This window comes from Sparassis crispa (assembly GCF_003851025.1).
Source record: "Sparassis crispa DNA, contig_000005F, whole genome shotgun sequence".
In the NCBI taxonomy this organism is placed as follows: Eukaryota; Fungi; Basidiomycota; class Agaricomycetes; order Polyporales; family Sparassidaceae; genus Sparassis; species Sparassis crispa.
Window position 1 is genome coordinate 1,816,481 of NW_020939752.1, and position 21,090 is coordinate 1,837,570.

General features: G+C 50.2%; 6 protein-coding genes across 6 annotated transcripts; 1 reads left to right on the forward strand and 5 right to left on the reverse strand.

The window, feature by feature from the left end:
- Positions 1–163: 163 nt before the first annotated feature.
- On the reverse strand, positions 164–1,633 carry SCP_0606050 (hypothetical protein; the record flags this gene model as incomplete). The annotated part of the gene is made up of 7 exons (XM_027759738.1): positions 164–615; positions 673–778; positions 840–1,073; positions 1,126–1,129; positions 1,189–1,212; positions 1,261–1,334; positions 1,388–1,633. 7 exons carry the CDS (start codon positions 1,631–1,633, stop codon positions 164–166), a joined length of 1,140 nt encoding a protein of 379 aa, XP_027615539.1.
- Positions 1,634–2,071: 438 nt separating this feature from the next.
- Positions 2,072–2,655, reverse strand: SCP_0606060 (Profilin; the record flags this gene model as incomplete). Its single annotated transcript, XM_027759739.1, has 4 exons — positions 2,072–2,203; positions 2,267–2,404; positions 2,494–2,591; positions 2,643–2,655. 4 exons carry the CDS (start codon positions 2,653–2,655, stop codon positions 2,072–2,074), a joined length of 381 nt encoding a protein of 126 aa, XP_027615540.1.
- A 324-nt stretch (positions 2,656–2,979) lies between these two features.
- SCP_0606070 (hypothetical protein) lies at positions 2,980–10,750 on the reverse strand (the record flags this gene model as incomplete). The annotated part of the gene is made up of 31 exons (XM_027759740.1): positions 2,980–3,040; positions 3,102–3,442; positions 3,497–3,868; positions 3,919–4,088; positions 4,142–4,282; positions 4,351–4,410; positions 4,477–4,600; positions 4,651–4,777; positions 4,843–4,929; positions 4,987–5,021; positions 5,070–5,253; positions 5,304–5,367; positions 5,424–5,496; positions 5,549–5,825; positions 5,877–5,933; positions 5,994–6,153; positions 6,205–6,327; positions 6,379–6,542; positions 6,595–6,729; positions 6,779–7,017; positions 7,067–7,326; positions 7,380–7,871; positions 7,922–8,253; positions 8,306–8,414; positions 8,468–8,555; positions 8,612–8,991; positions 9,046–9,204; positions 9,267–9,492; positions 9,551–10,210; positions 10,259–10,498; positions 10,553–10,750. 31 exons carry the CDS (start codon positions 10,748–10,750, stop codon positions 2,980–2,982), a joined length of 6,138 nt encoding a protein of 2,045 aa, XP_027615541.1.
- Positions 10,751–11,315: 565 nt separating this feature from the next.
- Positions 11,316–12,076, forward strand: SCP_0606080 (predicted protein; the record flags this gene model as incomplete). Its single annotated transcript, XM_027759741.1, has 3 exons — positions 11,316–11,510; positions 11,568–11,662; positions 11,716–12,076. 3 exons carry the CDS (start codon positions 11,316–11,318, stop codon positions 12,074–12,076), a joined length of 651 nt encoding a protein of 216 aa, XP_027615542.1.
- Positions 12,077–12,700: 624 nt separating this feature from the next.
- On the reverse strand, positions 12,701–14,394 carry SCP_0606090 (hypothetical protein; the record flags this gene model as incomplete). Its single annotated transcript, XM_027759742.1, has 6 exons — positions 12,701–12,933; positions 13,007–13,445; positions 13,503–13,926; positions 13,991–14,011; positions 14,062–14,135; positions 14,191–14,394. The coding sequence occupies 6 exons, from the start codon at positions 14,392–14,394 to the stop codon at positions 12,701–12,703; spliced, it is 1,395 nt and encodes a 464-aa protein (XP_027615543.1).
- Positions 14,395–14,797: 403 nt separating this feature from the next.
- SCP_0606100 (hypothetical protein) lies at positions 14,798–18,519 on the reverse strand (the record flags this gene model as incomplete). The annotated part of the gene is made up of 11 exons (XM_027759743.1): positions 14,798–14,916; positions 14,978–15,528; positions 15,590–15,707; positions 15,762–16,445; positions 16,497–16,675; positions 16,740–17,223; positions 17,288–17,388; positions 17,439–17,913; positions 17,965–18,098; positions 18,146–18,329; positions 18,390–18,519. 11 exons carry the CDS (start codon positions 18,517–18,519, stop codon positions 14,798–14,800), a joined length of 3,159 nt encoding a protein of 1,052 aa, XP_027615544.1.
- Positions 18,520–21,090: the final 2,571 nt, after the last annotated feature.

Here is a 21,090-nt window from a genome sequence, read left to right on the forward strand (position 1 = left end):
CGAAATAGGGCTTGAAGCTTGAATGGCGAAGAAAGCTGCTGAAGATTCAATGACAACGCTTGTTTTCCCCCCATGCGACCGCAGTCACCGGCAGGGAAGCTTCAGCACGCCAGTTCAGTATATGGAAAAAACACCAAAAAGTAGCATGCCGCTCTCGGAAAATTCAATTCCCTCCGTCCTCCGGAGCATTCGCTACCGCATCGCTAAGCTGCACCAGCTTCACAAACGCATCCATTATCGCTGGGACCACAAACGGTGCGGCCCGCTCCCTCCGCACCTCCTCAAGCATAGCCTCTGCTTGTTGCCTCCACCTACGCTCCGCCTCTACCGCCGCCTCTGCCTGCTCTCTCCGCCCACGCTCGTCCACACATGCTGAGTCCACCGTCTCACACCGCACCCTCTCCAGATCTATCGCCTTTTCAAGATTTTCGCAGTGCGCACGTGACTCAGTAAGAGCAGCCTCTGCGGCCCTTAGCTCCGTCTCCGCCGCCTCGCGCTGCACGCGCTCTGCCTCAAGTGCACTCCGCACGTCCTGATGTTCCTGTCGCTCGGACAGGAGCGTCGTCTCCAGGTTCTTGCTGCGCTCAACCTCACGTGTGAGGTGCGCACGTAATACTAGTACACAAATGGAATATCAGCGAGGATACCTCGTGCTCTATGGAAGCTATTCACCAGCTATCTGGCTTTCAAAGTAGTCGGTTGTTTGTACACTGGCATCTACTCGCGGGCGGACGAGCGTGTAGGCTGTCTGCGGCGCCGCACTCGGCGGCCGTTGTGCCTACGACAGAGAACCCTCGTTAGCGAGGAGTTACGCTTGGTAAAGCCTGTATTGGACTCACCGGATACACCATCTGGGACATACCCACACCGGCCTTCAGAGCGTGCGATGGTCGAGGTGGCAGGTCCGCAACCGCTGCGGAGGAAGCTTGAAGGCCCGCAGTCCTCGTGAGCGCGGCTGCTTTCGCCCGCGTTTCCATACGTGACAAGATGGGAGCTCCAGATCTTGATACACCTGTGCAGATGGAGTCATTATTATATTTCCCTAACTGTGTTTCAAGGGCTTGTCGAGTTCCCTACGACAAAAGAAATTGAAATCAAAGGGAGTAAATACGAGGCAGTGCTCACATTACTGCAAAGAATAAACGTTGATTGAGCAAGCCGTGGAAGCGCGCACGGAAAATGACCTACTCTATCTTGCATTGAATGCGGGCTCTGACGCTTCGGGGTGAGCTGGAATCAAGAGCAAAAAATGAAACCCACATTGATCGTGCTGACTTCTCATTCTCGCGCGCGTTCACGCGTCCGACAGCCACTTGCAACTGTCTGACTTGGGTCTGTAATATGAACAAGGTTAGGACATAACTACTCAACACGGTGAACAACGCACGAGAGGTATGGGGCTCTTGTTGATCAAACGGAGCTGCCCGGTTCCCCAATTCACCACGGTGCTGTAGGAGACGCCGGAGAGGGTAAGGTCTAGAATGCGGAGATCTTCTATTGCTAGGGTTTCGAGTAGAGGAACCTTCTCATCCGTTTGTTCTTTACGAGGTGTTCGCTGCAGAGCACTCGCGCGGTCTCCTTTGTACTGAAACCAGATCTGCACATGTCCCGCCTCAGCTGAATCTTGTGACATGGTATCGTACCGTCGTTGAAATCCGTGCGAGAACCTCCGGAACAACGTGTGCCCAAGAATACAGATGTCTTGGTCAGCTTCTACTGCAGCATGTGGGCGCCGTCCGTTAGATGAGTCCGTCGACGGCCGCGTCGCTATTAGTATAGGGGGATCTCTACATTTATGGCAAATTGACCCGGTCCCGAAGCTAGATATTCACTTGTCAAAATAAATTATTTCTGGAATCTTAAAAGTAACGCCCATTCTTCCGCCAACAAGATCTTTCTGTGGAAGACATGAATTGCGCTCAACCTGTAGGTGCTTAGTAACATGATAGAGTGTGAGCACCACGAAGAATACGGCATTGCGAATCATGTTTAATCAAGTATACAATGTTGTCAGATCTTCAACAAGGACTGCAGAATGGTAAATGATACACTTCAAGCATGCGAGAAGCCACTAGTATCCGACACTGATCAAGTAATCTGCAAGGCCCTCCACGACTGGTGTCGTTTCAGGTGCTTGAGTTGGGGCGGTGTACTCCGCCACAAGGATCGCCTGCTTCGTCTTCACGATTACGCAGCCGTCTGCCTACAGACGTCGGGACAGCATTGGAACCAACACATCAAAGAAGCCACAAGTTGATCGGCTCACCGCCTTCTTTCCGTACAACGCGCGGTCGTTGACCTGAAGCGTGAAGAACTTCTGGCCGGCCAGGCGGATACCGCTTGCTTGAGCCGTCCCAGGATTGGTCCAGATAGTAAGGATCGCCTTCTGCTCATCGGCGGATAACTGTACCCACATGTGCGCACCAGAAAAACGACAATCGTGAACGAAGTAAGCGATCCGATGTGAGCATGGAAAACCGACGAAGTACGCACGGTGTAGCCAGCAGAAGCGGCCCAAACACCACCTTTCTGCCCCAGGATCGCAGCCTTGGAAACCCTTCCGCTCCCGACGAGGTTGGAATCGACGTACGCTGTATGCACGGTCAGATCCCATCGCTTCCTCGCTAATATGTGTTGCTCACTTTGCCAAGACATCTTGAATCAGCGGAATAGGGTGAAAGCGAAGGAGAAGGGTGAAAGAGATGCAGAAAGCAACAGAGGTGAATGTAGTTTGAATACAAGTACAGTGTGGATGGAGGTCAGCCACTCGGCCGGAGATCGCCATCAGATAGGTGCGATAAAATGCAGGCCCCTAAATAGAAACCTGGTTCGAGATCTATTTGCTCCGTTGGATTGTCCAGTAATTCTCGCAGTGTTTGACAACGAAGATGCTGTGTTGCACAGATAGTTGGACATGACATGATTATGTACATACGTGAGGAATAAATACGAAAGCAAATACAGAAGGTTCGAAAGCAATCAGTCTGGCAGATTCCACGCAAATACCTTACCAGTGTCCTCGCCATGATACAAGATTTCGCTAGGAAGACCAGAACATATTCCTCAATAAGATTCAACGGTGAAAGCGCCACCTGACATACCCGACGAATTTCAGTGCTGTCACGCAAGAGGTGTAGCCCCTGGACTGCCTCCCACCGTCGGCGTCCTTGACCTTCATCATCCTCAGGGTCACGAAATTCCATATCGCTTTCTGGCCGTCCGGTGTCTGATCAGTATTCCATGTCCACAACGTGATGCTGCCGTCCGGTGTGCCTGTCGCCAGGACGCCAACGCGTGAGTATTCACGCTCGAGGAATGCAATGGAAGTAATCGGCGGATACGATTGAGACACTGGGGTCGGGGTAAGATCCAAGCATGCGATCGGCCTTGCGTTGACGGTGTGCAAGTATAACTTCTCTCTTGAACACGTCGCAATATAGCCCTGCACAGATCATGTCACACAGCGGACTTGAGTTCTGGATAGCCCTCGACTCACCGTACTCTCATTGATGGCAACTAGATGCACCTCTGAATCCTCACCAGACCCATGCCATATAGACCTAACGTAGACACCGCGGTTCAAGTCCCACAATGCAGCACTTCCGTCCTTGGATCCGCTCACTACCAGAGACCATCCTCTGGATGCAGTGACGCATGTCACTCCGGCAGTATGAGCGCGCATAATGTGGGTGAGATTCAGGCTGAGGGACGTCTCTTTGAACCTCGGTGTAGCAGGTGTCGCTGCCCCACTGGATCCGCGGCACACTCGCCACAAACGCACAGTGTGGTCAAGTGACCCGGTGACGAGTGTATCGGCGTCAGCGAATGCGGCGCACGAACAGAAAGTGGCTCCGATCACTTGGACAACCTGCAAACGTGTTTGAATCAGAGGCATAGGAGTGGAGTTCAATCGCTTACCTTGCGATCAACAACAACCTTCAGCGCCCCACCTGTCGTTACCCCGGTTTCCCACTCAACGTACTCGTGGGGACGTGACGGAATGCAGAGCATGCCAGTCCAACAAGGAATCGCACGTTGGCCTACAAAGTCGTACATAATGTCGCGGACGGAATAATTGGGTCCCAGGTCTAGTAGTAGTGTAAATCCATCGCATATAGACTCGGGCAGCGAAAGCACTTGCCTTTCGTGGGCTTATCCGCTTGTGTGAGTAGTAGATAGTCCTCTGCAATACCGTACAACGTGCCAAGAGGAAGGGAAGAGCTGCCATGCATGATCCGTGCAGGGTGTGGCGTGTGGAATATCTTGCGAGGTGTTTGACCAACTAACGATAGAAATATCAAGGTCCTTGGAATCAGCAGAATAGAAATACTGCAATAGGCATGTTCTCACAGTTGTGGATAATGCCTACGGTAGCCTCGCGTTCCAGCTCATCGGTGATCGTATCTAAGTCTTAAGGATATCATGACGGCCTCAGATCAACCGCTGCCTATGCAAGAACGGAGTTACACCACACACCTATGGAGCCCTCGTAGCTCAGAGGATGGAACACATTCAAGGACTCTGGATCCCGTTGTTTGCAGCCCCATATGAGGTCAATCCACTGAGGAAGATACTCGCTGACATAGTCACTCTCGAGAGCCTGGATCGCTGTAAGAGTCATCCGCCGAAGCCTACTGAGACACGACTTACCTCACGATTCAGCACGATGAACAAGAGCGGATCCTGTTTCGCCCAAGGTGGTAGCTTTACATCATGTATTCTCTCGCCAGTATTCTGTTGCACCCCAAAATCGAAGTTGGAAGAATTCTCCAAAAATCTGCAGTTACCGAAGGACGAACGACGTCTGTATGGGTGTTGTAAGAGAGTGGAAAATGAACGTACTCTGGACATGCATAGAACTCGGGGAGCAATTCACGAACATCGCCACGGATGTCTTGAGAAGCAGAGTCGTACGCTCTTTTGACGTCACTATTGCGTGAAGTAAGTTTATGACCGCATCGAGGTTAATCATACATATCACATTACCTGAAAAGTCGATCAGGCAGATCCCAATCTCCACCCTAGCTATCATGAACACCACAGAACGGCGATATCGACGAACTTCATACCTGTAGAGTCTTGAACATATGACTGAAAGGTTCCAATCGAATCAGGAAGTGGCAGACGATCATAGAGGAGCTGAAATGAATGCCGTAGTGGAACGGTTTCTCCCCGACACTCTCCAGGTTCACGTAGCGAGAATGTGCGGCATCGCGACGTGCGGGCGTGAGAGCTCCCATCGGCCGTGAAAGGCTGTTTCCTTGGTTAGATTGTTTACACGAGCACATCCAAGACGAACGCACTCTCGAAACGAATCTGACGAACGCAGATTAAGCGTCGGGGAGGCGTAGTCGCTCACGACCCAGGCTAGACGACACAAGATAAGAAGACATAGTGAGCCCAATCCCACATAAGCAACTCACGGAAGACAGGATATTGCGTAGCATCATTGGGAGTGCGTCCCGATATTTGGTTAAGAATACTGAGATAAGTGAACTGTTCTAGCTGGTTGATCATCCAACACGTCCACTAAGTCAGTTGAACCTACGTTAGATATCTCCCTAGTCTGCCATTTCCTCTGTGCAGTAGATAGTTCGTCCAACCTGAGACCCGTCATCACTCGAGCGCTGAGCGTGGCACTTAGCCTTGCACTAAGGCGGCCCACCAAAGGTGACTTCAACGGGGACATCAGAACACCTGGCGTAAGTGCATCGCCAGACATGCGGGCGAGAATGGAAGAGAGCCTGTTATTCATCTCCTGTCGCTGACTTTTTTGCAAGAACACGACAAGAAGTGATCTGCTATCCTTGAAATATATCTCCAGACTGCAGCAAAAGATGAGTAGATAGTCTTTCGGGCAAAGATATCATGCATACGCGACGTCTCGAAACAAGAATGTTCGGTCGCAGAAGCTAACGACTTGATCATGGGTCCTGCCGATATATTACTAGAGGATCAGAGTTGGGATGCCATTGCAGGTTGAATCCACGAACCAACGGTGTGCTCTTTGAGGGCCGTCGAGCGCTACATTGCTTCCTGGCACAAAGAACAACTTCTTCGGTGCATCATGAGCATCAATGATCTCTCCATATTCATCTTCAACCAAGCCGTCGAGCATGTAGAGGTGCGTCCGGCCGAAGATAAAAAGTCCAGCTACTGCACGTTAAGTGCCGAAGTTGTGGATGAATCGAAAAGCCAGCTCACGAGAAGAATCAACACCAGATACACGGGCAACAGTGTTTGCGGCCTCGATGACATCGCCAGGTTCGAGCTCATGCCGAACCCTGCGGTGTTTGTCTTCAACGATCTCTTCCTCTAGGTGATGTTCTGCTTGCAGGTCAACACACGATACCTACTGTCAATGACTAGATGACGCACCGTCACCATCACTTGACGACACCTCATACGAGTCATGCCATGGCGAAGGTTCTGCCGGTAGCAGAGATTGCGAATCTGACTCTGACAAATGAACATTTCCATTGTGTTCCTTTGTATCCACCTTTGAACTGGCAGGGTTCTCATGAGCCGGTTCCAATTTTTTCCTGCGACATGTTGAATGAACTAGGTGCTAGAGCAAGTAGCATCGTCACCAACCTGACTCGATACGGCCCTTCAGTCTCATCCAAGCGCCAATAACGCTCCTTGCCAGTATAAGCCCACAATCCACGTTCAGCAGTAAGTTGGGTGGCCCATTCTGTCAGTGCCGTAACTTGACGGTGATGTTCCCGTCTGTGTTAGACAGTAAGTAAGATCACATATAGATATGGGTAGGACGAACAAATCAAGGATGGTCTTGCGTAGCCTCTTCCTCTCAGTCATAATGACAGTCTTACGCCAAGCATGTAACCGTGCGACAGATCGTTTCACGGTGCTCTCACTCAGTTGGATGCTGAGCCTTCCAGGCCCGGTTCGCCGACGTCGAGGCTTATGACCAACGAGGGCAGCAGAGTCAATACAGGATTCCTGGGTCGTCCGAGGGTTCAGTGCTGTCTCAGCCGATTGCAATATTTCCATGATCTGGTAATCCGATAAGTTGAGAATTACCTACTATGTAAATCATACGCACCTCCTCTTTCTGAGACGCAGTCACGACAGTGTCCAGCGCAATACTCAGTCCGAGGTGCGAGAGCTTCTCTAGGATTCGCGTGGTACTCAATGCGAAATCGCTGAACATGGACACACTAGCAACGAACGACCTGTACGCATCAATGAACAACTGAGTGGTTGCTTGTAACTTGAACACTTGTCGGAAAGTTGGGACCGTTGAGTGAACCTCGATCAGTCGTTCGAGAAGCTGTTCCACGATGGTGCCCACTCTAGCAATCTCTGCAGGCCGTACATCGTTAAGCGTCGTACGAGTGACAATATATTGAACTCACCATCGGCGTCTGGTACGACACCATTCACGACTTGCCCAGCTACCGTTTCCAGTCCAACCTTCAAGGAGAAGAAAATGGCAGGAACGATCTGAGGGCAACTTACTGCAGGAGGAATCTCCGCTTTGTCCCCCAGGCGTCCAAGGAGGAGATCGAACACTGCCTGCTGCACCTCCTTATCCCAAGCATGCGGAAGGACGACCTTCAGTGCGCCCCAACCGCTTACAAGTTCAAACTTCCGGCTGAATGAGCTAGAAGCATCAAGACTAATGCCTATCAAGCGCAGTATCTGGATGGCTGTCATAGATGAAGGTCTTTCACCGAGTAAAAGGAGACATATACGTGGCAAGGGGAGGGCATTCGCGAATTTCGTATAAGCTTGTTGTGAGTGCAAAATCGTAACAAGCATTTCCAAGACCTGCTCTGCCTTGGACTGCGCCGTGCAGTGATCGATGCGAGAGATAGCCGAACGAGGAGAGGCTAAACCTGTCTCGACTGGAAACAGTTTGGTCAATGCGGCTGGAACAATGAATCTGCAAAATTACCTTCATGTAGATTCGCAGCTAAGTACGACACTATTGGCTTGATAGCATCGTCGGTAGAGAAATGAGCTTCCGCGACGACTTTAATCGCATCAACAAGTAAAGGGATCATATCCTGTTGATACCAAGCAGTTTGCAAGACAAACAGCATCTTCCGAACCACGCCCATCTTGCCGAGGCGCTGCTTTACATTGAACCGTTTATGCTTGCTCGTTTGCAGAAGCGTTGCGAAGTGCTCTAGATGAACTTGCTGGATCTCTTTTCGCGTGGATGACCAAAGTTGAAAATCGAGAGCGAGAGCACGATATGCCACTGTGTTCACTACCGTAGAGTGGCTAGCGTCATTCAATTGGTGGCTAACTCATCGATTCGTAAGAAAAAACTCACTCGGGGGCTCGGAAGTTCAAGCCCAAAAACTCAAAAAGAGTCTCAAATCCGGTCATGTTAATATGATGGCTTTTGCCGTGTAGTATCTCCGCCAAGATCTCATATCCACCTGCCGACTTCGATGAACGCGATCGTCAATCACTTACGCAAGTAAGCACTCACGGAATCGTTCCATGTCCTCAGAGTTCTGCCAACTGTTACGCACACCATCGCTCAAAATACCCAGAGCCCGCGACACTTCGTGCGGGTTCTGTGGAGAGATTATTTTGAACATCGTGACCATCTTAAAGTGAAGAATGCACTCACGCTAGCCAACTGAACCAGACGTAGCGCGATAGCCGCACCTCCGAGCTTCCACATTGCCAGATCCAAACAATTACTCTTGACAGCGAAGACATCACCAGCATATGCAATACCAGGAGAACCGGACTCATCTACATTGGGAATCTCTATGGCAGGACTCAACACAAACAAGATAGCAGCCTCGTTGACTCCTAGCCCATACTTTATCGAATTCATGAGTTGCGTGACATCGGATGGGACCGGCTGCTGCAAAGCTCCAGCGGACAGGTAAACATTCAGCGCAGTAGATGCTTCGTACGTGAGGAACTTGACGAGGTCAGCAGCTTGGAAACGCGCAGTGTAGCGTGGACCGAGATGGTGAATGAGTCGCGGAATGTGATTGGCTGCATTTACAATAAGCTTTCGACAATTACGAAACTCAAAGAGGATGATCCAACCTAAGGGTATGGACAACAGGTATGCAGACGCAATGCACCAGCTCATACTGGCTGTCTTCGCGGAGTCTCCGATGAGGTAGGTACCTAATGTGGCAGTAGCATCGGTTCGTGGGTACATCCAATTGAGCGAATCTGTCAGGACGCCGTCGACGAAAAGTCCTGATTATGCATTTACCATGAGACCCACCAGAGATTAACAATATCCCTAAAGGAAAACTCACGAATGGTCGCATTCGCGGCTCTGTGCGGGTGATGAACAACAGTAACATGTGTCCAGCGAGACTTGCTGAGCGTGGTCTTGAACACTGCACTCTCATTTGAACCAGAACTCTGGAATCTGAGAGTTCCATCGCGTAGGATACCCAGAGCGATATGGTTACGTCCTCCAAGACAGAACGAGAACAACAGTTGATCTCCCACAGGGTAGTTTTCAATCCATAGCCAAACCTGTACCATACGAACTATTCAACAGCAGGAGTATAACCCACAGGAAAAGATTCATTACCATGAACGTCAAACCGGCAGTAGGCAGGCCCTTCATGCCATTGCTGGAGACACGCAGAGCCGCGGATGACTCCAGTGAGAAATGCTCCGGCCATCGCACCTTCATGCCAGCGCGCAATATCTCAAGAACATCTGCATCGAGAGTATCTTCATCCCGTATGACGCGTTGAAACAAGAGCTTGGCTTCGTCAGTTGTGGTGCCAACGTCCACAATCCTGCGCAGGAGCTTTTGGGCGACTTGTCGTTCTTGCTTAGGCACTCCCATGGCGCTCTTGCCTTCACAGAAGTCACGAAATAAAGGCTGTACTAAACCAAGACTGTTCAACACACAGTGATTGCGATGGTTGCGGTGAGACAATCGCTCTAGCAGCTTGAGTATACTGTACCGGACCGCAGATTCACCGGCAGAAACTGGAGGTAATGAAAGATATAGTATACGCAGAGCTTCTGGGTGTTGGATGAAGCCAAAAGTGGACTCCACTCCAGTCACGTTCTTGTCCAGCTGTGCGTAGTCAGTTCCAGAAGTAACCTTGAATAGCCCAGACAACGAGAAGTTGCAGAGCGAGAAAGAGACGAGATAGCCTAAGGTCTGTTTCATCGTGCGAGAATTTGCGAGCAATCCAAGTATGGCCTGAGATAGAGATTCAAATCCAACTGAACTCTGGGTAGGAGTCAGAAACTAAACACACAGGTGGAAGGGATGAGCTACCTTGAAGTACTGCTTATTTTGCTTGTGCTGGTCCATGGCATCTGCGAGTATCAAAAAAACGAGGCGTGTCGCTTCGAGTACGTCAACAGTGACCTGCCCCGCAGATCGACCACCACCTTGAGGTATACTAGTATGCAGGGTGGATAGGACATTCAAAGCGACCAAGAACCCGTCCATCTCCCGGAAGACATCCTTTGTGCAGGCGTCCCGTAGTAAGATTCTGTGGATTTCTGACAACACCTACTGTACTAGTCATTTCAAGTAAGCAACCAACCAGACTCCGGCATCCCGCACCTCAGTCCTGGCCTTCAAACCCTCTGCTATCTTCAAATTTTCCACAGAATTCCTCATCACCTCGATGAGGACGTCCCGAGCGAAGTCTTCCGGAGCCAACTCATCAGGACGAGCCGATATTGGAGTCGAGGTCCCTGGCCTTGGAGACACGGGAAGCGTAAAACGCGCACTGAAAGGGGACAGTATTGACTGCAACATTGAAGACAGCTAGCTGCTACTACAGCAGACCATTTGCCAGATTGCTGCCTGGCAATGCAATGTAGTTCGTCTGACCGAGCGCAGCACTTTCGTCCGATTCCCGAATTTGACGAAAGTTCACGAGGAAACTCGCAAGCAGTTCAAGAGGAAACAAAGATAACTACACCTCCGTAGACTCGGGGGATTATAAAGCAGGTGCGGTTACGAGCTGGAGGTCGAGGATCATGCATCACGATGCGGACTCGCGGTTCATAACGCCGTGCTTCAGCCACAGTATTCTGACGGAGTCTATACGCGTACACTGCGGCACTCTTCAATTATTGAAGCGGAGCTCCTGGAAAATCAATGTCTATCACGTGACGGGCGCGGTCAGATTCAGCGCTTATTTCTGTTGGCCTTTCTTCAAGAAGTTGAACGCCTTCCTCATATCGCAGTACGGTCTGGCTGGCCATCTTTCCACATCACCCTACGTTATCTATCTTATAAAGTATAACCTGACTGATTGATATTAGTTGTCAGAAACTGGTGTACACTGTATCTGTACTTCTCTTCGCAGAAACTTGTTATGTTCGGCACGCGCATCCTCTCCGCGCTTCTCTTGGTGGCATCTGTTGCAGCAAATATCTACCCTACGCGTCCTATAGCAAATACTATCTTCAGCGCCGGTCGCTCAAGCAGCGTAACGTGGATCAATGACAGGTCTCATCCATCTGTGCAAGACATGGGGCCGATAAGCATAGAACTTTATGTTGCAGGTGACGTGAGTAATATAAAGCAAGTCAGGATTTGCTCACCTTCTGATGTAATATCTACGTAGACGCATGTTGCCACCCTTTCGAAGAATGTTCAACCAACCAGCCGTTCCAACAAAGTCTGGATTTCACCCACATGGGGACACAACGGCTCTGACTAGTGGGTTTGCAGTCATAAAATTTATTGTTTTGTGACCTCATGTTATTTCTTAGTCACATACGCTTCATATGCGATGACCCCCCGCTTACGGTCTACACCGCCGACTTCACTATCACGATGATGTCTGACATGACTCCCTACACTGGGTTGGAAGCACCCCGTGCGGACGAGGGGAGCACTAGCGTCTCCATTGCTCTTCCTAGCATCTCCACTAGCCCTTCCGCATCGCCATCCTCAAGCACCACCACGGGCGCTTCCGCAACGACCATGCAGAACCCGTATGCTGATAAGAAGAAGACTGGCGCAGGAGGCGGTAACCTCTGGCGACGGACATCGGTGGACCTCGAGCGCGCGAAGTTCCGCTTAGTGTTCATCCTCTGGCCCGTGCTCATCGGGATCACTATGGCGCTCTAAGCAGGACTTGATCTTCTGCAATCTCTGCCTCGTCTTCTCGGTCTACCAGGGCAGGATTCGACTCCCCACATTACTAACTAGCATTGACACTCTTCCTCCATTGTCGGCCTGTAGCATTATTCGGATCATTAATGTGTATCGATACCCATGTGTTTCGTAGGAATTCTCTCGCGATGTAGCAATTTCACAATTGTATCTGCAAGGCTTCGATTCGGCTTCAGCTGTTGTATTCCGCTGAGATACTGCGGTACCATGAAACGGGCCGAGGAGCGTCAAAGGAAACTTGGGACGGATCCATTATGAAGGGTTTCATTTGATCCAACTAGGCGCTCGATGATCCATCGTGTCCGACGTACGTACATATATTCTTCACACTAATGGTGTCCATCATACATAAAGGACATTATTTACGAATAAGGCTACCGATATAAAATCTGCGTCCTGATCATCGAGTACGGTGGACTGAGTATCATAATTAGGTGTCCTGCTGAGTATTCATTGTGCTAGAATTTGGATATCACTGCGCATGAGAATCGAATGTGTCGTGCATCGAGTATGACTGGGTGACTGCGGTATAAATCTTGAGTAGGTATCCAGGTACGGTTTGTCGTCACATCCGTCCAACTACCACCCCGACGCGGAGGTACCCCCCTCCACTTCCGTGATCACCTCCCCAGTGAGTTGCGCGAGCTTGACGAATGCATCCATGAGGGCTGGAACTACGAACGGCGCGCTGCACTCTCTGCGACAATCGTCCACTATGCCCTCAGCTTGCTTGCGTCTACGCCGCTCTTCCTGTAGCATCGACTCTGCCGCATACCGATCTGTGGATTCGCGCCGTAATTGCACGCGCATTACTGACCAATCAGGGCAGCATGTTCGGGTCAGTATTAACCGATTTTGCAGAAATGCCCCGGCGGTGCAACGCACAGGTTATCTCCTCGTCCACGTCCCGATTCCCATCTGGCAAATCGGTCCTGCTATCAATAGGTCCATCGGGAACCTTGGGGCGTGGATGGCGCAACTCCTGTAGAAGGCTATCTTCACGTGCTTTAAGCGCGGTTATTTGCCGTCGGACATCCCAGAGTTCGCGAGTGAGAGTATGAGAGTTTTCCCTAGACAAGCTTGACGATGTCATTGATGTCTTCGGGGTGTCACTAAAGCGGGTAGGGCGTTTCATCGTGAAGGAAGACAAGACGGAAGATGAGGCAGTGGAAGTTGTCGGTGGTTCCACTTTGAGTCCAAGTGGCGCACGCTCAGCCACAGGGTGAGACGACCCAGAGGCATGTGTTGAATGTGGAGAGATCTGTCGTGCCGCAGGAGCACGGGGACGCACAGGTGACACCGGTTCTGTCTTGACCACGACACTCTGTCCCGCAGTCTCGCGATGAACGACTGTAATGGGGCTGCGGCTGCGATGACTCACATCGGTGCTATTATTGCGAAGAAGACTCTGCACTGCCGAAGATTCGCTCAGCCTTCGCAGTGTCTGTTCTGTGGCGTCCAAAGTGTCTAATGCTGGCTCACTCAATTTCCTATGTGGGTTGGCGAGTCGTCGAATTGTGTTTGCGCTTAATGCTTCACTTTCGAGTCCGCCACTGAGTTTCGAAGCAAGTGACCCAGAAAAATTAGATGGTCTAGAAATTGGGGACGAAAACCGTGTTCGCCTTGCTGTTGATATTGAGGTGGGAAATCGAGGAGCCTTGCCTAATGTATGTGGATAGATCCTGGAGCCCAGGGTCGACGATGGTTTGACCGGAGATCCAGGCATACGGAGAAGAGTAGAGAATCCGACTGATGTTGAAGATCTGAATATTCTGGAGTACAGGGTTGAATGCTTCTCTTCGCCGCTGGGTAAACAGATGATTAGTCAAATGCATACCTTCTGCAAAAGGGTAGTAATTGACCACTCACTCTTGTAATAGCATATACTTGCTGTAGGAGATGTATAGACCATGAATACAGTGCGTGGGTAGGGCACTCACATAAGCCTTCTGTCTAATGAGGGTTTCGACCTACAAGCCTCTTGGAATCCGTGGCGGATAGCCTTATGTAGTTCCTACGAAGATATGGAGAGTTAATACTGGAGTATCACTGGAGATAATTGTACTCACGCTGTTCTTCGGGGTATCCCAGCGACACATTACGAATCCAGTGAGCCATACTGGAATTGTAGACTCCGGTGCCGGGATTGAGAATCGACCAAGATCTTTCTCCAGGTTTTGAATATACGTGGAAGGTGAAGACTTGTCATCCTTTAGTTCAGCAAATTCGCGCGCTCTGGCCCCCTGGTATTGCACACGTAGCGTGATCTTCATCTCGTCGCCGCGAAACTTCGAGATTCTACAGTGGTGGCTCACGGATATCTGTGGTTGGCCTTGAATACGAATGATTTCCGTGCAGTAGAAAGATAGATGAAAGCCAAACTATTCCATCGATGAGCAGCAGAGTGTCGTTTGTGAAGGAGAGAAAGTTGCGACAAATTTCCGTCCTGCTCGCTCGAACGTAGTCCGATGCACGTGATGATACAGGCGGGGAACTTCAATTTGAATTCCAAGTTCGGCAATGCTTATCGTCGGGTAATACTAATAGCGCTCGGCAGACGCCTCAGCTAATAAACAGTCGCTCGAGGTATATTTTTTTCAGAACAAGACAAGACTGTTAAAATCTCATTTCCTCTCCTTCCGACCGTGACACTGCGATTCGCTCGAAGCACACGCATCAGCTATGACTCTCACTCACATCAATATGCCCAGGCTCAGAGAGGTTATTGCTGTCAGTACTGGCACCGTTGGTAATCGCGACCGCATACGCAAACATTGCCCTGGCCTGCTCAACGTCTGTCAAAGATTCATATCAGAACTGTGTGATTCTCCAGTTGCAGTATGAACTTAACCGTACCTCGCGCGGAGGGTCGTACGAACCGTTGCGATGGAGGAGAAAGTGCACCAAACAACCGAGATGCGGGTGGAGACAGGGATGGAGGGCAGCCAGGCGAAGGTAGAGAAGGTAGATGGCGTGAGGGGGATGACCGTGGCGAGACAGTGCAGCTCGATTGAGACCTTCGCCGGGAACATATAGTTAATGCCTGTCTGCTTCCTGGAGCAGTGTGATCAGCTGATGAGAGTTGACCGAAAGGTCGAAGCTTGAGTAAGACATCTCCCTGGGTACTGAAACCCGGATGGGCGAGAGTGAACCCGAGCGATCCTGGGTAACACGATTGCCATATTCCTTCGAGAGGCCAAAGCTGATCCATCATCGTCGTGAAGTCGAGCGAATCTTGGAGACATTCCTTTAGAAGGGCCTTAGCATCCGCTACCGCGGTGGTATCTCCTTCGATCTCGTTCCTCGCAAAATCAAACATAGCAGAGCGAGTCTGCAACTCGAAGTGAAGACCGCTGCTTTCGGTCACGATCACCAATACAATATCCCACTTAGCAGACGACTTGACACTATTACAGCATATCATCAATAAAAACACCATAACTGCGAGGAGAAAACAAAAAAAAATACCTCCAATGTGTCCGACTAGAATTGCACGACAATCGAAGCTCAATCTCACCCCTAATTTTGATGTTCAATTCTTTTTGTGGGCCTAAGCTGGGGATCTCCAAATAGTTCCGGGTTCCGCCTTGGGAGAATGTATCAGAAGCAGGATTCAAAAGATATACCGATTACAACTCACATGATATTGCGTACGATCCGTTCATGCTGTCGGTAGGCCCACTCTCGTGTCCGTAGTTCCATCCGTCAAGATTCTTCCACGCGAACCTGAGAAAACCATCCTGCTCAGATCTGAGCTGCCATCGGCACGGATGGTCCTTCTTAAAGCAGTGAGTAGCCCATGGTATCATCTCTGGCTCCCAGCTACCGTCTTTTGGTCGAGAAAATTCGGGGATCAGAGTTGTAGCTCGGTTGACATATGCCAAAGATTTGAGCAACCAATCTTCCAGAAAGACTGTCCGGTCGATGGCCAAGATGCCATGCGAACCCTGCTCATTTGCGAGAGCATGCCAGGAGGGTGGGAGGTCGAGGTATCGGAAGGGAAGCCTGCGGAAGTTGCACATGCCTAGGACCACAATAACTGGGGCCAGAAATTCTGAAACTTCCATCCAGTTTTGACGGTCCACTGTCGACTCCGAGTGTACATAGAAAGCAACGTCAGTCAATACGTGTGCTGGCCGATCCTGCAGAGCGTCGCCGGCCCAGATTGGGAGAGTATGAATTACGCCAAGTCCTTCCGTTGTAAACACGGAGAAATATTGCTTTTGAATGTTGTTGATTATAGCTCTAGCAACGTCGATCGTATTTCTGTCACAATGCTCAAATACACTCTCAAACCTAGAATACTCATGAAGGAATTTGCAAGCTATATCATAATCAGACGATTAGAAAAGGGAATCATCGACTGCAGACGTACATGTGAAATCAAGACATATATGCCTGAACTCGTAGGCACCATCAAGGCAGTGATCCTTGTATGCTAGGGAGTTCTCGAATATCCGAAGACCGTTCCGGGAGAGAAACAGGTTGTCGTGAGTGAACATTTTCAGAGTCAGTTCAAACGCAAGGCGCAAATCTTCAAATTCATACTCCTGACTACGGCAGCAATCCTTCAGCTCCGTGCCGACACTCCTAGTATCGGAGTGTAAAATACACTTACTCGGGCATCTTGAGGTTTCCTACTGCAAGGTCTACCCATACGATGGCCTTGTTGTTGCTAAGCAGGCAGCATGTCATTGGTTGCACCCTTGCATGGAAATCATCGGTCCCCCAGTCGGACAACCATTCGAGGTCCGGATCCTTCAGCGAGCGAGAATACAAGTCATACAAGTGCGCGTTTGCCGAAGACTGAGAAACGACAATGACTTGGTCGAAGCCATGCAGGTCTGTGTCCGTCAACGCCTGCTTCCACGCGAAAGACACCTGAGTGGCAGGACTCGACGGGAGTGGGGAGCGCCCTTCACCAGCAGCGGATGCATGTACACGCTCGTCGTCATAATAGACCACGTGGTAGTTAGCGCTCTTTAGGATCTCGACATAACCCGGTACGAAGAATTTGAGTAGTCCCGTCCAGTACTCAATTGCTGTCTCATCACCGTCGTCGACATATGGGAGTTTGCATGCATCGTTCACAATGCGCGCCGCTGTTCAATGTAAAAATTTGGCATACACACGATTCAATAAGGTTTTCTGACACATTCAACTCACAGTTTATGTCAAGCTTGCATCGCACGATATGCCCCTCGATCTCGTGATATATGTCAAACAAAACAACAATATCGCATGCTCCATATTGTCGCTTGGGAGGACTGAGACACAACGTCATGGAATATCATGGAATAAAAGGTAGCAGACTTACCCTTCCAGAGAAGGGGTGTCGAAGAACTTCACATCAGAGAGGCGAAATGTGACGACAGCTTCGCGGGAACAGATCAAGTTGAGGCGAGGGGGGTCGAAACTAAGCTGGAAGTGGACATTCGATATTGCGGGAAGCGCACGAACGCTGTTCAGGTCCGCGAGAGAGGTCGCCCGCCAGTCCGAATCGATATTTCGCTCTGCATCAAGCGTCGAAGCCTTGAACCAAGTCGACGCAAGGTAGTTATTTATCTCTTTGACAGATACATTGCCTATCTTGTGTCGGCCTAAACGGAAGAAGGCGCTTCCAAAGAGCGAGAAGTCAATGGTCAGATTTGGTTTCCTGGCATCGAACTCCGGCAATGATGGGAAGATGTTGCTGCCCGCATCCTGCAGGAACCTAAGGTATCGCGCAAGATGAGACTCCAGAATGCTTCCGTCAATTGCCACGTCAGCAGTAGCGGAGACCAGCTGGGCATCTGATGGGGTGAGCGCAGTGAAGTGGACGAAGTGCACACTTCAAAACTTACTCATGAAGTCAAGTATAACCAGCTGGATAGCATTTAAGGACCTGCGAGACTCAGAAGCAGGGAGGATGTGCCGTTCGCGGTCAAATGAGATGCAGAATTTGACATTCACATCCGATATAGTCACAGGTTGCTGACTAGCCCATAAGAAATGTAGTAGTGACAACATGGAGGATGGACTTACTGAGCTGAAAATACATTTTCAATACAGTAGAAACCGTATCGGATGCTCAAACAAAGGATAGCGGCGTGATTGCAGATGAAATCAACGTGTGGCTGGTTGAAGACGGCATGAAACACCCTGTCTTTCAGCTTCTTGCTTCGAGACTGTCCAAAGTCGGAGTATTCGGCAAGAGCATAGGAGGATCCTGGAGTGGGTGGATACAATCACAAACAGTTTTCGAAGAGACAGGAGCAGACAAGCGTACTGCACTCGTCGTCCATATTCGCTGCACATCCATGAGTGTCGAGGCACTCTACGGCATTCTCATACAGTGCGGCGAGCTGCGAGTTGATGTAGCGTGCAGCTTGACTGGCACAATTCTTACCGATGTACATTGTACTGCGACAATATTTGCTGCCGGTTCGGCCCTGGATCCCAAACAATGCAGAACAGTCCAAAGGTATTAAGAGTGGCCGTTAGACTTTCTTTTCATAAGCTATAGCCCGGGGCACTTGAGTAGACATTCAGAGAGGAATGCCTGGCACAACCCCTCAAACTCCATCTCATGAGAAATGACGGAGGATAGTGCGCACCGACCTGTCAACGGTGGAATGGAATCATCAACCAGATTGCCTGAAGCGCTTGAAGCGTGGCACCACTATGAGAGTGGTCCAGCTTTGTACATGGAACGGTTCGCACGACAAGATCAGACACAGGACGTCGAATTGACCGCACTCACAACGTCGCAAACCAGAGCAAGCCGCTGATCATGTTTTTCGAGACCACGGCATAGGAAAAATATATTAAGTATTGCGTTGTCACGCACGTGACTTATGGTGTTTCAGCCACAAGCGCGTAGTCAGCTAAACCTCTTCGTTTTCCCGTTTTCTCGACTTTGCAAGACCACCAGGTAACCAAAAAACCCCCTCGAGGCCTTCCTCGGAGAGTTGTCTTCTATCTGATCGTTCTTGGATATCGTTAGTGTGTCGAGATTTTGACTCCAATGCTCTTTCATGACTTGTGCATTGTCAGATACGGGTAAACATATCATTTCTCCGCTGCTACCCTTTCAGCGGCGGCATCATGATCTCTCAATCTGAGTCCTTCCTTCGCTTCGCTCATCTCTTGGTCAGTAGGGAAGCTCGCAAACCGGTCCCTGAATTTATCAATCGGAAAAGCGAGAAACCCAACTTCAGCGTCTCGGCTGGCGGCTTGTTGTGAGCAGACGGATGCGTCCTCCTAATACGTGCACTGAGCGGTGCGCGACAATGCGGTAATGGCACATTCACCATGTCGGCACCAACTTCTCCATGTTTTTGAAATGCAAAGCAGCTTCCTTGCTGAATGACTCCCCGACGACAGACTCAAGGAGAGGCAGATCTTTGATCTCCTCCTCGTCTCTGTGGTGGTGGAGCGACACCATCACCTGATTCAGGTGGCATCATATTCAGGTTGGAGAGATTCGACGTGGTATAAGAGCTCCTTCATGCTCTGCAGGAAGAACCAATTGTCAGGCGTCTACTGAACATCGATGCTCTTTGACGAACCTGGTGCTCGGCACGGTCATGATTGGCAGGCTAGGTTCCTTTCTCGCCAAGGTGCGTCTCCATTAGCGGATAGATCACGATCTCCTCGCCAACGGCGTGACGTGCGACTTCCTAGATCAGTTGCCTCGCCAGCGAGCTTGCACCGGCATATCGTTGGCATCTCGGCTGCATTTATACTGGTCATGATATTCATACATCTACAAGTGTGATTAATGGCTGCGGCTTCCTCTGTGGGGCTGGTGTGTGTATTGCGAAACCTTTATCTCTTCATGGTCCTCCTTGATCGCCTGAAAGAGTGTTTTCTGTGACATGTTTCGTCGGGGTACTAGCGCGGTGAGTGCGGCAGTTTAGACGCGGTTTCGAGGAGGAACTGCCAGAGGTTGAGAATTGGCGATGAGTGAGTGAGAGAACATGGGTGTAGGCGTTCATTCGTTTCGTTGGGTATATATCATTCGCTCCACGTCTTCTCGGAGACTCCGAGTGGGGAAAACTACATCAATGCACTGATAACACAGTGGGACGACCCGCCTGAACTTGATTCTGCTATTTCATCTATCAGTAGTGCTCACATACCAGATGCGCATGCCAAGTGCCTCAGAAACGACAGCAACGTCCGTAGGCCGCCGAGTCGGACCGAACGGCAGCAAACCAGTCAAGAGAGAGCAGAACCTAGGCTCATAGATACAGCCTGCAGGAAGACAGTCGTTCCCGGTCAGTTGGGTCAGTTGCGGAGGGACCAGTTGGAATATCAACACCAAACTCTGGTTGAAGAGATGGAATATTTTGCAAACCAGCAGAAGGGGAAGAAGGTGGATCACCACGCACACAGAGCATAACGGAGTACAGAGCCCCACAAAACAGACTGCAGATTAGGCTCATAGATACAGCCTCTAGTTACCTGCAGAAAGACAGTCGTTCCTTCTAAATTCGACGCGATTCACGTCCGATTCGGATTCTGAGTCGATTCTGGACTCGAAAGGCCGCCGCCTGGCGGCGGAACTTGCTCGTCGGAGACGAGAGCGGACAGAATTGCCACAAAACAAATAGCGCACAACAACTGTGTAAAAAAGACACTTTCACTTGTGACTTCGGGTCGGGAGCTGAGCTTGCTCTCCGAGCAAGAATGCAAAATCGTCGACAAAATCGGCGCTCGGAGAAACTCTGAGTTGCTCCAGGATCACCAACTTTGACTCCCCTTAATGTCACGGCGAGCCTACTTTGCTTGCGGAAAGGTGCTCTCTTCCAGCCGGACACGAAGCCTTTTTGCAAGCTTTAGAAGCCTCTCCTCTGCAACAATGTCATCTACCCCTTCGTGGTGCCGCTACGAAGAACCGCTCGCTGACTATCGGCCTGGAGGCTATCGCCCCACAAAAATTGGCGAGGTATTGGCTCATGGGCGTTATAAGCTCGAATTGAAAC